The sequence below is a fragment of the Babylonia areolata genome, chromosome 20, assembly GCF_041734735.1.
Source record: "Babylonia areolata isolate BAREFJ2019XMU chromosome 20, ASM4173473v1, whole genome shotgun sequence".
NCBI lineage: Eukaryota > Metazoa > Mollusca > Gastropoda > Neogastropoda > Buccinidae > Babylonia > Babylonia areolata.
Genome location: NC_134895.1, coordinates 29,338,074 through 29,349,629, shown reverse-complemented (window position 1 = coordinate 29,349,629; position 11,556 = coordinate 29,338,074). Strand labels below are relative to the sequence as shown.

The 11,556-nt window shown below is 42.4% G+C and overlaps 1 protein-coding gene across 1 annotated transcript in view; it reads left to right on the top strand.

Annotated features, from left to right (window-relative positions):
* Window positions 1-585: 585 nt before the first annotated feature.
* LOC143295384 (uncharacterized) overlaps window positions 586-11,556 on the top strand; it is a 53,386-nt gene continuing 42,415 nt past the window's right edge. The window contains exons 1-5 of the mRNA XM_076607050.1: window positions 586-719; window positions 8,295-8,470; window positions 9,770-9,997; window positions 10,983-11,145; window positions 11,268-11,476. Of these exons, the coding sequence (XP_076463165.1) occupies window positions 8,414-8,470; window positions 9,770-9,997; window positions 10,983-11,145; window positions 11,268-11,476 (657 nt within the window). The 5' untranslated portion in view covers window positions 586-719; window positions 8,295-8,413. The remainder of the gene's footprint in view (window positions 720-8,294; window positions 8,471-9,769; window positions 9,998-10,982; window positions 11,146-11,267; window positions 11,477-11,556) is intronic.

The following is an 11,556-nucleotide window of genomic DNA, read 5'->3' as shown; positions in this document are numbered from 1 at the left end:
ACAAACCAAGAAGTACTCGACAGAGCTGGCTTAACGAGCATTGAGTTGATCTTGCTGAAGGCTCAGCTTCGCTGGACTGTTCATGTCATCAGAATCGCCATACCCAGAAAACTGATGTACGGTCAGCTTTGTGAAGGCTCGCGCAGAAAGGGAAGGCCCATACTGAGGTACAAGGACATTTTGAAGAGCTACCTCAAGTGGAGCACCATACAGACTTCCGCAGCAAACAAACCAGCATGGAGGTCTCTCATTACAGAACGACGGTTGACTGTGAAGAAGATCAGCGACGTCTTGCTGCTGCAAGAAACAGATGTTACATAGCTGCGTCTGCCCCTTCTCAGATAACACACTACCGTTTAACGCCTGCGCACACTTATGTGCCTCCAGTATTGGACTGCGGAGCAACTTGGGCTGTCATGGCAAACGTCATCTTCAGACTACAATGTACTATCAAGAAGAAAGCAGTGTAGTGTAGTGTAGTGTAGCATAGTGTAGTGTACTTGTGCTCTTGCACCCTTTGATTTGTCCAACTGTCTGACCAACCTGTTGACGCTGTATGTGAAAAACCAACAACAGAGAAGTCCAACCTGACTCCCAAGGGCCTGACCACTGACGTGAGCTTGAACAGCACGTGGCTGAACATGGTACTTGACAGTGATGTTGACTGGTCCACCCCGGGTGCCCTCATGGTCACCCAACGTCTGGACACCCTGGGCAGGGTGAGTCCTCGGCCGTTATCATGTTGATTTTTGGCTCACTTGTGTAAACAAAGTGAGTCTATGTTTTAACCCGGTGCTCGGTTGTCTATGTGTGTGTGTGTGTCTGTGTGTCCGTGGTAAACTTTAACATTGACATTTTCTCTGCAAATACTTTGTCAGTTGACACCAAATTAGGCATAAAAATAGGAAAAATTCAGTTCTTTCCAGTCATCTTGTTTAAAACAATATTGCACCTCTGGGATGGGCACAAAAAAATGAAGCCTAATTATATGCAAACTGCATTTACTGTTATATTTATAATTTTTGTATTCTCTAAACTTGGCACTTTGATCTGATATTCTGACACAACAACAAGAGCAGTCATTATTATCATTTTTTGTTCAAACAGGAACTGCTTTTGCTAAGCATGGAAGTTTTATTTATTTTGCAAACGTTTTGGTGCAGTAAAAAAGGGAAATTACTCTGTAATTAACGCTAGGGGACTTAATTTGCTTTAAACTGATCTTTCTCATCTTAAACATTACATTTTGAAATTATACTCAGTACATAAAAAGCTTGTGTGTTTTACTCTCAGTGTACAGGGCTTTCACCATGTTCATTCGCCCAAGTGGTCTTTTTCGGAAAATACCAAAATCAGTACGATGAGTGGACTTTACAGATCTATTGGCTGAGCCCTGAAGGTCATGGGCAAAAATCAATTGCGTACACATATTTATACACATTCAAAGCGCGTGTTCATATTCTTCGCGAACGCGAACGACGCCATTTTGTTTCAAGTTGTTGACCTGCCCGTTCAATCCTATATTCAATGGACAATACACAATAAACATGTGATGGAAAGTTGGAGAAGGAGACCGTTAAATATTTATTTAGAGAAAGATTTGTGAACGCCTCATCACTTACCGGAATATGCCCCCAAACTGCCATGAAAATATTCACAGAATCAGTCGGAATTCACAGTTAAAAAATTGTAAACCATGCGAGTTAATACCCTTGAACTGATCACGATGAAACGAAAAAATTTCCAGTCTTGACTTTTCTCAAAATGAAGTCCTTTTCACTTCATACGACGTTTAGAAGTACTTGTACTTGGCTCTACATGTTATTAGTTTAACAAAATACTAAATTTTTGGTATCAACCATAAAACTATAAAACTAGAATGAACATAAAAGAAAAATTGAATCGACCGTGTCGTACTACATTCCCGGCGGGTGTAACTAAACTTGTACATCTATCTAGATCTAGTGAAAACGGCTAAATGTTGCAGTGTGATTGCGGTGATAGCCATTAAAAAGAATTTTTTTTTTATTGCCCTTAAAGATTTTTTGTATGCCCAAGATACACCAAAATAATATGATTTAGACAGCGTTCTCACTGCGAATACCGCAATTGATTTATCGCCCTTTACAAAAGTATGTTCAAATATTAAATTTTAGAACGTCAGTTAAGGAGCCATGATAGTGTAATGGATAAGGCAGTTTTTTCTCACCCGAACACCTGGGGTTCGAATCTGGTTAGGACTTTTTCTTTTTAAACGCGAAGCTTTATAATAACAAATACAGAACACATTTTAACGATTAGATTTTTTTTTTTTTTTTTTAAGTGTATCATAAGTGAGTCTTGAAGGTCTTGCCTTTCTTGTTCTTTATGGTTTCTGTACTGTAACTTGAATGTTAGATTAAATCACTTTGGAAGCTAGAACTACGTCTTCATGAAGAAGATGAACCGAAGGTTGTTTACCCGTTGGTAGGAAGTCTCTTATTTTCGTTCCTACGCGCATGTCCGGAAAATCATAGTAAAGTTTCTTTTCGTAAATCATCGACTGCTGTTGCATCCGCTAATGTGATATTGTCACATCACCCTTTCTCTAGAAACGAAGTGTTTTCTTCCGCTCTGTCAGTACGATAAAATATTCCTTGGAAAACTCAATAAAACACATTCACAGAATAAGTTCAACAGTCGGGTTGCAAGCAATGTTTTCCTAGTCTTGGCGTAACCTGATCGGCTTTCTCACACGTCTGCGCTGTGGGTGAAATAAGTTTTATCTACATCATTGTTAAGTGGTGCAGTATCAGGTGTCTTGTGTACTGGGAAAGCAGGTGGAAGCTTGCCCTCAGTAGCAGATTTAGACACAGTATCATCAGCAGGTCATGACTGGCCTGGACAGGTTGATGTTGACCCATAAGTGACTGCAGGTGGTCGTCACGCCTCAGGATCAGCAGTACCAGGTTTAGGAGTTGATGTTGTCATTGAAGCAGCTGTCTGGATACACAGGTGCTTCGGTTACGCCTCAGAACACCACTAGTGGTTTCATGAGGTAGAATCTTGGGGTGCATTTCTTCTTCACAACACCAGTTTGTTTCCATCCTTTCTCTCCATCTGTTTTGATCAGCACGTGATCAGGATGAAGCTCAGGCAAAGGACGAACTCTGTGATGACGATCATGGTTTCTTTTCTGTTTGTTTCTGTTTCATTGCCACATAATGGTTCCTCACTCAGTCTTGATTGGCTTTTCTTGGAAACAGAGTTTGGGGCACAGATGGAAATGTCGTCCTCAGGCATCGTTGGAAAGCAAGTTCCGCTGGGCTTGCACCTAGCGCAGGAATAGATGTTAAGCAGTAGGTCAGCAAGGCCAGGAACAGGTCTTTTATTGCAGGATTTCTTTTGCTGTCTTCGCAGCACGTTCTGCAGCTCCATTAGCTTATGGGTAATGTGGGCTGCTTGTTAAATGGTAAAAGTTCCACTCAGTTGCAAATTTCTGGAACTCTGCTGAAGAAAACTGTCTTCCGTTCTCAGAAATGACAACATCCGGAATTCCATGATGTGCGAAGGTGTTCTTCAGCTTGTTGATTACTGAGTATGCAGTGATGTTTGGCAAATGAGTAATGTCAATGTACCCAGAGTTGTAATCTATGCAGACCAGGTAGTAATCTCATTTGAATTCACAGAGATCAACTCCGATACGGTCAAAGGGACGTGTTGGCAGAGTTGATGGCAGAAGGGGTTCATGAAGTTGAGAAGGGCGTTTTCCAAGACAATATCAACATTTTGAAACTGTGTTTTCTATGTCCCTACTCATGCCTGGCCACCACACTGCCTGGTTTGCTAGTTCTTGACACTTGGAGATGCCTAAGTGTCCGTCATGGATTCTATCCAACATTTCCTGTTGCATGGAGAAAGGGATGACCTTCCTATCTCCTCTCAGCAGTAGCCCATCATGAACACTTAGTTCTTGCCGAACAGTGAAGAATTCCCTGGCTTCAAGGACGACGTCTTTCTTGTGTTTTGGCCAACAGTTTTGCCGTATTCAGACCAGCATCTTGCTGAGTTGACTCTTGGATTTGACTGATCTTGGTGTCAGACGCAGGCCAGTATGAGTTTTTTTCATCAACGTAGCCTTGGACATCTTCTTGCAAGACTAGGCTGTTCTGCGTTGACACTGGGTTTCTTGATAAAGTGTCAACCACTACCATGTTCTTAACAGGGGTGAATTCTGCTTTCACATTGTATCGTATCAGACGCTTAAAGTAGTCTCTGGCATGTGAGGAGTGTTTCCTGCAGGTCGTTGTTGTTCACCAGAGAAACCAGTGGTAGCGTTCAAACTTTTCACAAGCCCAGACCATCGCCTGACATTCCTTTTCAATCAGAGCATACCCTTTTTCTGCGTCTGTAAGGGTACAAGGGTAGTATGCGACTGGCTTCAATTCTCCGTTGTGATTTTGAAACAGCACTCCTCCAAGTCCATAACAGCTAGCGTCAGCGCTGACTACTGTCGGGTTTGTTACATCATAGAATGCCAGGGTTAGTGCTTCTGAAAGTAGTTTCTTTACTTTTTTTTTTTTTCACTGAAGTTATATCATTCATCCGACTGCAAGGTTTTTTTTTGTTTTTTTGTTTTTGCATCTCCCCTGTCCCAACACACACACACACAGTGAGGCACACACACACAATACTCTTTAAGGTATAATCCCTCAGTCAATATACCACAAAAATATACAAACATAACCATGAAGAAAAAAACAACAAAAAACAACAGTATTATCAAAAAGTCAAAACCTGTTACATAATATTGTGGATATTCTAAGCTAGCCATCTGTCCCATCATTATGTTATTCTCTTTCTCTCTTATATACACAGAGTAGCAAACAGCCAGACACAAACACGCATACACTCCCTCCCCCCCCCCCCCCCCCCCCCTCCCCAAACACACACATATGCACAAAACGCTCGCTCTCGCACACTCTCGCGCGCGCATTCACACACACACATTGGCAAACGAAATGGGCTACACACAAACACTTGAATGTTGGCATAATGGCACCAAAGCATTTGATATTTCAATTCAACACAGATACATAAATGACAATTGAGATTTAGCACATGGTGGTGCAGAAATTCGCCTGTCGCCGGTATGTCTGTACGTGTGGTTGGCAGTGTTATATACAAAAATAAAATTCAATAAAGTAGAAATAAGACAGATATGATACTGACAGCAAAAAACTAGTTTCTTTAACCATTCTTATATATTCCGATGTACCATACTAGACTAATCATTTAAATCGTTTATTATTCCCATGAATGGGAACCACTTCTGTTCAAATTTGTTATAGCGCATTTCCAGTCTGGACACATATTTTTCAGTGCGGTAGTTGTACTGTACTTCCGTCACAAATGCTGATATTGTTGGTCTGATTTTATTGATTCTGCTTTTGTATATAAAAAATGTAGCCCATAATATAATCAGGTTGAGTACTTCGTCTGTTTTCGTTTTGTCGTCAGTTCCAAACAAAACTAGTTCAATATTAAAGGATAATCTCTCACACACTTGGCACTTACCTTTCAATAATGTTTCCAGTTCTAACCAGTAAGACTGTATATAGTTGCAGTCCCACAGATAATGATGTATAGTATCTTTTTCATTATTGCAAAAGTTGCATTTTTCACTTTCTGTCAATTCAGTTCTTCTAAGAATACTATTTGTGACCAGAATTCTAAAGCAAAGTCGGATTTGGAACCATTTTAGTTTGAATTTTTTTATTTTCTTAATTAACTCTAAAGCAGTTTTCCAGTCTATTACAATATCCAGTTTTCCTTCGCAGTTAACGAACAGTTTTATGTCATATATTTCTATTTTTTCAAGCAAAATATTATATGTTCTTGATCCTTTTGTAACTCTACATATCATGTCTAATGCTTTTGTGGTCTGGTTACTTTCGTTGTTAATTATTACTATCCTTTCCTTTTTAATGTATTGCTTTATTGCTTGTGTACAACTCTGATAGAGTAAGTAGTTAACCCTTGTGTTCCATTTTTTACGGAATTGTTGTTGGCTCAGAAAGACCCCGTCTTCACTTAAGACATCTTTTACTAAATACACATTCTTTTTTGCCAAGTCATTGAAACAAAAATCAACGTTACCTACTTTTAATTTGTCAGTATAAAATACAGGTTCTGATACAAGTTCCTTGTAGTTTTGTAATTCTACGTGGTTGTTGAATTGATCAAATGCTATGAATACATCTTTCCAGAAGCGGTTACAAGTGGGAGTTGCCAGAAGCCCAATGTTGCATCCAGTTTCGTGAACACCATTGATCCTTTTTAGTTTGTGTGTGATGTCTTCAAGAGTCGGCAGAATGTACCGTTCTCGCTTTAAATCTCTGTTCAGTTTCTTCAGGTCCACACATATACGCACTCCGCCTCCTTACTTCAGGACTGGCACCATAGAAGTGCACCAGGCAGTTGGCTCTGTGATGCGTTCAATCACTCCATTCTCCTCCATTCGCTGAAGTTCTTCTTCAACTTTATACATCAAGGGGAGTGGTATTTGTCTTGTGGTCAGGTTGTAGGGGATACTGTCTTCCTGTACTCTGAACTTGACAGGATCACGCTGTACTGGATTTCCAATTTCTCCAAATGCCAGGTCACGCAAGTCGTCGAGCCTCTGTTGATCATTCTTGTTCACTTGAGCTGTGAACGTTCCTCCATGTGAAAGATCACCACGGGAGCTCTGTAAAATGGCATTTGATTTTCGCAGTTTTGGCGGAAACATCAGCACCAGCATCAATTTTGAAATTAATGGAACGTCCATTAATCATTAGGTTTGTACGCCATGGCGGTTCTTCACTCTGCTGTTCAATGCTTCCAAGGTGTGTAGAAAATGCTGGTTGGCTCTTGGGAGATCTCTCACTGACCTCACGAACGGCAGACTCTCTGAAAATTGATGTATTTGCTGCATCTTTGACACTGTTTCCCTTTTGCTGGACAAGCCTCTGTTCCATGCTGAAATCCGCAATTCGGACAAGTTGGGTGGGTCGCTGGTCTCTACTGGGAGGTTTATTTCTTTACTTTCCTCCTCTCTCGTTGCTTCAAGTCGGCCAGCCACTAGGCTTCGTAAAATCAAACTCTTCTGGGGGTTTAAACGCCTTTTTTTCCCAACAGGCTAGAATCGTAGCCACACGCTGCCACCATGTATCGTAACTTGAATGTTAGATTAAATCGCTTTGGAAGCTAGATCTACATCTTTACGAAGAAGACGAACCGAAGGTTGTTTACCCGTTGGTAGGTAGTCCCTACGCGCATGTCCGGAAAAGTTACAGTTAAGTCCCTTCTCGTAAATCACCGAGTGCTGTTGCATCATCGTCACTGTTTCTACTACACTACATTCGATGATGAGTGCAGATGAGAATAATGAGGGCGCTGCTATGGAGGTCCAGTTTCGGTCTGGGACCACCTGGCAAGTCTATATACTGCACATCTTTCATATCATATGCCAGGCAGACTTAACCAGGCCCCAGAGATAGAGGTGCATGCTGTTTTGGTCAGGAAATTTGATTAACAGCACTCCCAGAGACACATCTGTGAAGTGAATTGACTCGACTGTCATCCCATGCTTTCCCATATGAACCCACAGCACAGGTAACTGGTAAGAACTGTCCACAGCCTGAAAAATATAATTATGATAATTATGTACGTGTGGTTGGGTTTGAACCCATGTTATCCTGAATGTCAGTACACCACACAAACCACATAGTGGCTGCTGGTAATCTCTTTTTTTAAACTAATTCTTTAGCCAAAGACTGAATTCACCTGTCAGAAACGAATAGAATTCTTTTTTTTTTACAATAAAGACGTGTGTTGTAGTGTGTGGTTGTAGGATCAGAGTGACGGTATCGACACATTCAAACCACAAGAGGCGTTTGTTGATTTAATGCACAAAGCGTTTCATGAACAAAGCAAGAACTGTCATGCACGTTGCACAGCACAGGTGGAAGAAAGAAAAGCATGCAAGTACCAGTAGCCAGCGTCTGTGTGTGTGTGTGTGTGTGTGTGTGGATGCTGCTGCGCGTGGTGTGTTGCTTAGGTGAGGGTGAAAGTGTGGGGCGCGCGGATCACAGCTTGGCAAGTATGCCATGTGTGTGTGCGTGTGTGTGTGTGTGTGTGTGTATGACGGACAGACTGAAATATGGAGAAAGATATGGGAGGGAGGGGTGGAATGAGAGTGATTCTTTTTGGCAAAATCAACACTTGGGTCGTTTAATGATTATAATTCACATTCATGCTTATGGTACGTTCAGGTATCTTTCTTCAAAGGCCCGGCTCACCTGGACGTGAAGGTGAAGCTGGACCCACAAAAGGCGAACCGAAAGCCGTCCATGACGATCAGCACAACAGCACGGCTGGTGTGGTCCGGACCATGACTGGTCAGCTTCTGAGCAAGGATCTCGTTTTCTTCACTTTCTCCTCACTACAGGTAGTGTAACCTCACCCACCCCAACCTCTCTCTCTCTCTCTCTTTCCTCCTCCTCCTCCTCTCTCTCTCTCTCTCTCTCTCTCTCTGTCTCTCTGTCTCTCTCTCTCTCTCTCTCTGTCACACACACACACACACACACACACACTCTCTCTCTCTCTCTGTGTGTGTGTGTGTGTGTGTGTGTACACACATACACACGCACTTACATGCACACAGACGCACACACAACCACACAATACGAACAGCTGAACCATCATTCATGTCTTGTCTTACAGGTGCTGTAGTTGGTGTAGGCCTGCTGCCTGTGTGTGTGTGCGTGTGTGTGTGTGTGTGTTTGTCCGCGCGCGCGTACGGGTGTGTATGTGCAGGCTCGCTTGTTTCAGGTTAAGGTGGGTTTGTGGGCAATCTGAATCTTGTTATAGTTAAGGTAATTGTGAAAACACAAGGACATTCCCAGCAAATACATCCCCAAGAAACGGAGTATGGCTGTTGAGATGAACGGGTTTAACATTCACGAATTCTGTTAACGAATCTTGCGAGCAGAATCCAATGCAAACAGTATGAGTGAATGTACGGGTTCAGGCCCTGAACAGAAAAGAATAAACAAGGAGAAGACCCACCTCCACCGATCCTACTTCCAACTCAATCTATCTAATGACACAAACCTCAGTCAGGCCCGATATCACCAAACCAGCCCTGATAGTTCAAGCTGGCGTTTCATGAACGAACTGGATTTCCACATGTCCACCAACGAGAAAATTCATAAATACTGGTTGACTGTACTTAAGGCATATAAAAACAAACGCATCTGACACTTTACTCGGTCAAATATAAAGTTCAGAGATGCGTTACATTTGAACAGTATATTAATAGAGTATAAACGCTACACAACCCGAATAAGGGCATACCTGTACTTCCTAAACATGAGCACAACTTCATTGGCTGAACAACACTTGTGGCCGACAACCAACAAAGAGAGACGAAATTCATTCACAATGCCCCAAAGATTTATTGATCGGTAATTCAAAAATTTGTTTGGTTTAATCAAAGACCCAGTATATTGTGTCACTGCTGTAAAACTGAAAGTATGTCAGATGTAAGCCAACATAAGGACAGCACCCATTTACCAATGGACGATGAGAGATGAAATTCTTTCATTCACAAATGCCAAAAGTTTAGTCAGTCAGTCATTAATGATGGGTTGTTGTTTTTGTTGTTATTCAATGCTGAGAATGCCAGATTAAAACTCAACCAACACCCGGTTTGCGACGATGGTATAACTCGACGTTGCTGCTTCAGCCTCGTTCGAAGAAAGCCGTGACCCTGCTCAACTGGCACATCCGACTGCTGGAGCCCACCCTCTTGGAGCACAGCCTGAGCTGGGAGGCGCCCATGACGGAGCCGCTCTTCACGGACCTCTACCACTTCTACCGTGTGGGGGCTCACAGCTTCCTCCTCTTTGGGGAGACGGTAGCAGACAACGTGTACAGGAACGTCAGCGATATGATCTTACCATTCACTAATTCGGTGAGTGCGTGTGTGTGTGTATCTGTCTGTGTGTTGTCCGTCAGTGTGTCTGTTTCTGTGCGAGATTGGTGGGTGAAAGGGAAGAGTGTGTGTGGATAGGGTGAGGAGTTTTGTGTGTGAGTGTTAACATTGTGGTAACGTTACATTATGTCACATGACCCATTATGTCAACATGGTAACGTTATTTTGTATCCCATGACCCATTCTGTCAACACGGTATCTTTATGTGTATGTACCATGACCCGTTCTGTCAACATGATAACTTTATGTTTAAGTACCATGACCCATTCTCTCAACAGTGAATTTAGGAACAATCACCCATTCTGTCAACACTGTAACTTTCTGTCAACACTAACTTTATGTACCACGACCCATTCTGTCAACATGGTAACTTTATAATTATGTACCATGACCCATTCTGTCAACACGGTAATGTAGTTTTGTGTCCCACAATCCACTCTGTCAATACAGTAACATTATATTATTCTCCATGATCCACGGCATCCATGGTCATATTGTAATTCATTTTATCACCTATTTCCCGTTGTGACAAGAATCATACGATTCTCCAAAACATACCTCGTGATCGGTCGAGAATCTTCGTCACAGTGTAAGTATGACAATATATGTCTTTTCCGCCTCACCATGTTGAATGTAAGTCCATGAAACAATAAGTTAGTTGTTTGGAATGTAGACTTTTGACAAACAGCTCAAGACAGGCCCGTTTACTAAAAGTTTCATGAACAAGTTCTATTGCACATGTTCTCTTTTAATTATTTCTTTATTTTGTATAGCTATATTTCTTTGTAACACAGACGTCACTTCATTTGAGGCTTGACCATCAGTTAAAATCACAGTTGTAACATTTTGCCTCCTTTGACCCACTTCAAAGCCATACATACTTTTTTTAACATAATGTCGTAACATGATTTTTTCCCCCCTACAAAGGTCATTGTGTTAAAGGTCATGCTAATACTGTCTGCAGACCATTTCCCAGGTTGTTGACCGGGTAGTTCAAGGTCGAATGAAGAAGGTCGCCGTGGCCGGCCTTGACCCCAGAATGAACGTGCCAATTGCGACGAAGCTGTTGAAAGGAGGGCTGAAGTTGGCGCAAGCTTTGCAGCTGTCATGGCAGAAATCTCAGATTGGTATGCAGATCGGTGTGTGTGTGTGTGTGTGTGTACATGTGTGTACGTGTAGTGTGTTTGTCTGTGTGTGGTGTTTTGGGGGGCGTTCATGTGCATGCCTGTTAACTTACTAGCTTGTACAGGTCGCCTGGCGTACAAAGTGGGTGTGCACAGGGCGGTGTCCACAGCGGCGTGGCTCAGCACACGTCTTCACTATATGGTGGTGCAGGACCCCCCCTTTCCCCTCAAGCAATACATCAAGTTCTACATCATGCCCACCATCCGTGCTGCTGCTGCCTCCCGCCAGTTCAACTTCACAGTGCCCCTGCCTTTCGTGTGGGAGCAGTATCTGGTGGGTTTGCTGTGTTTGGTTGGTTATTCAGATAAAAGGTTTTGTCAAGGCATGGCTTGGGTGAGTGCCGTTTTTCCATT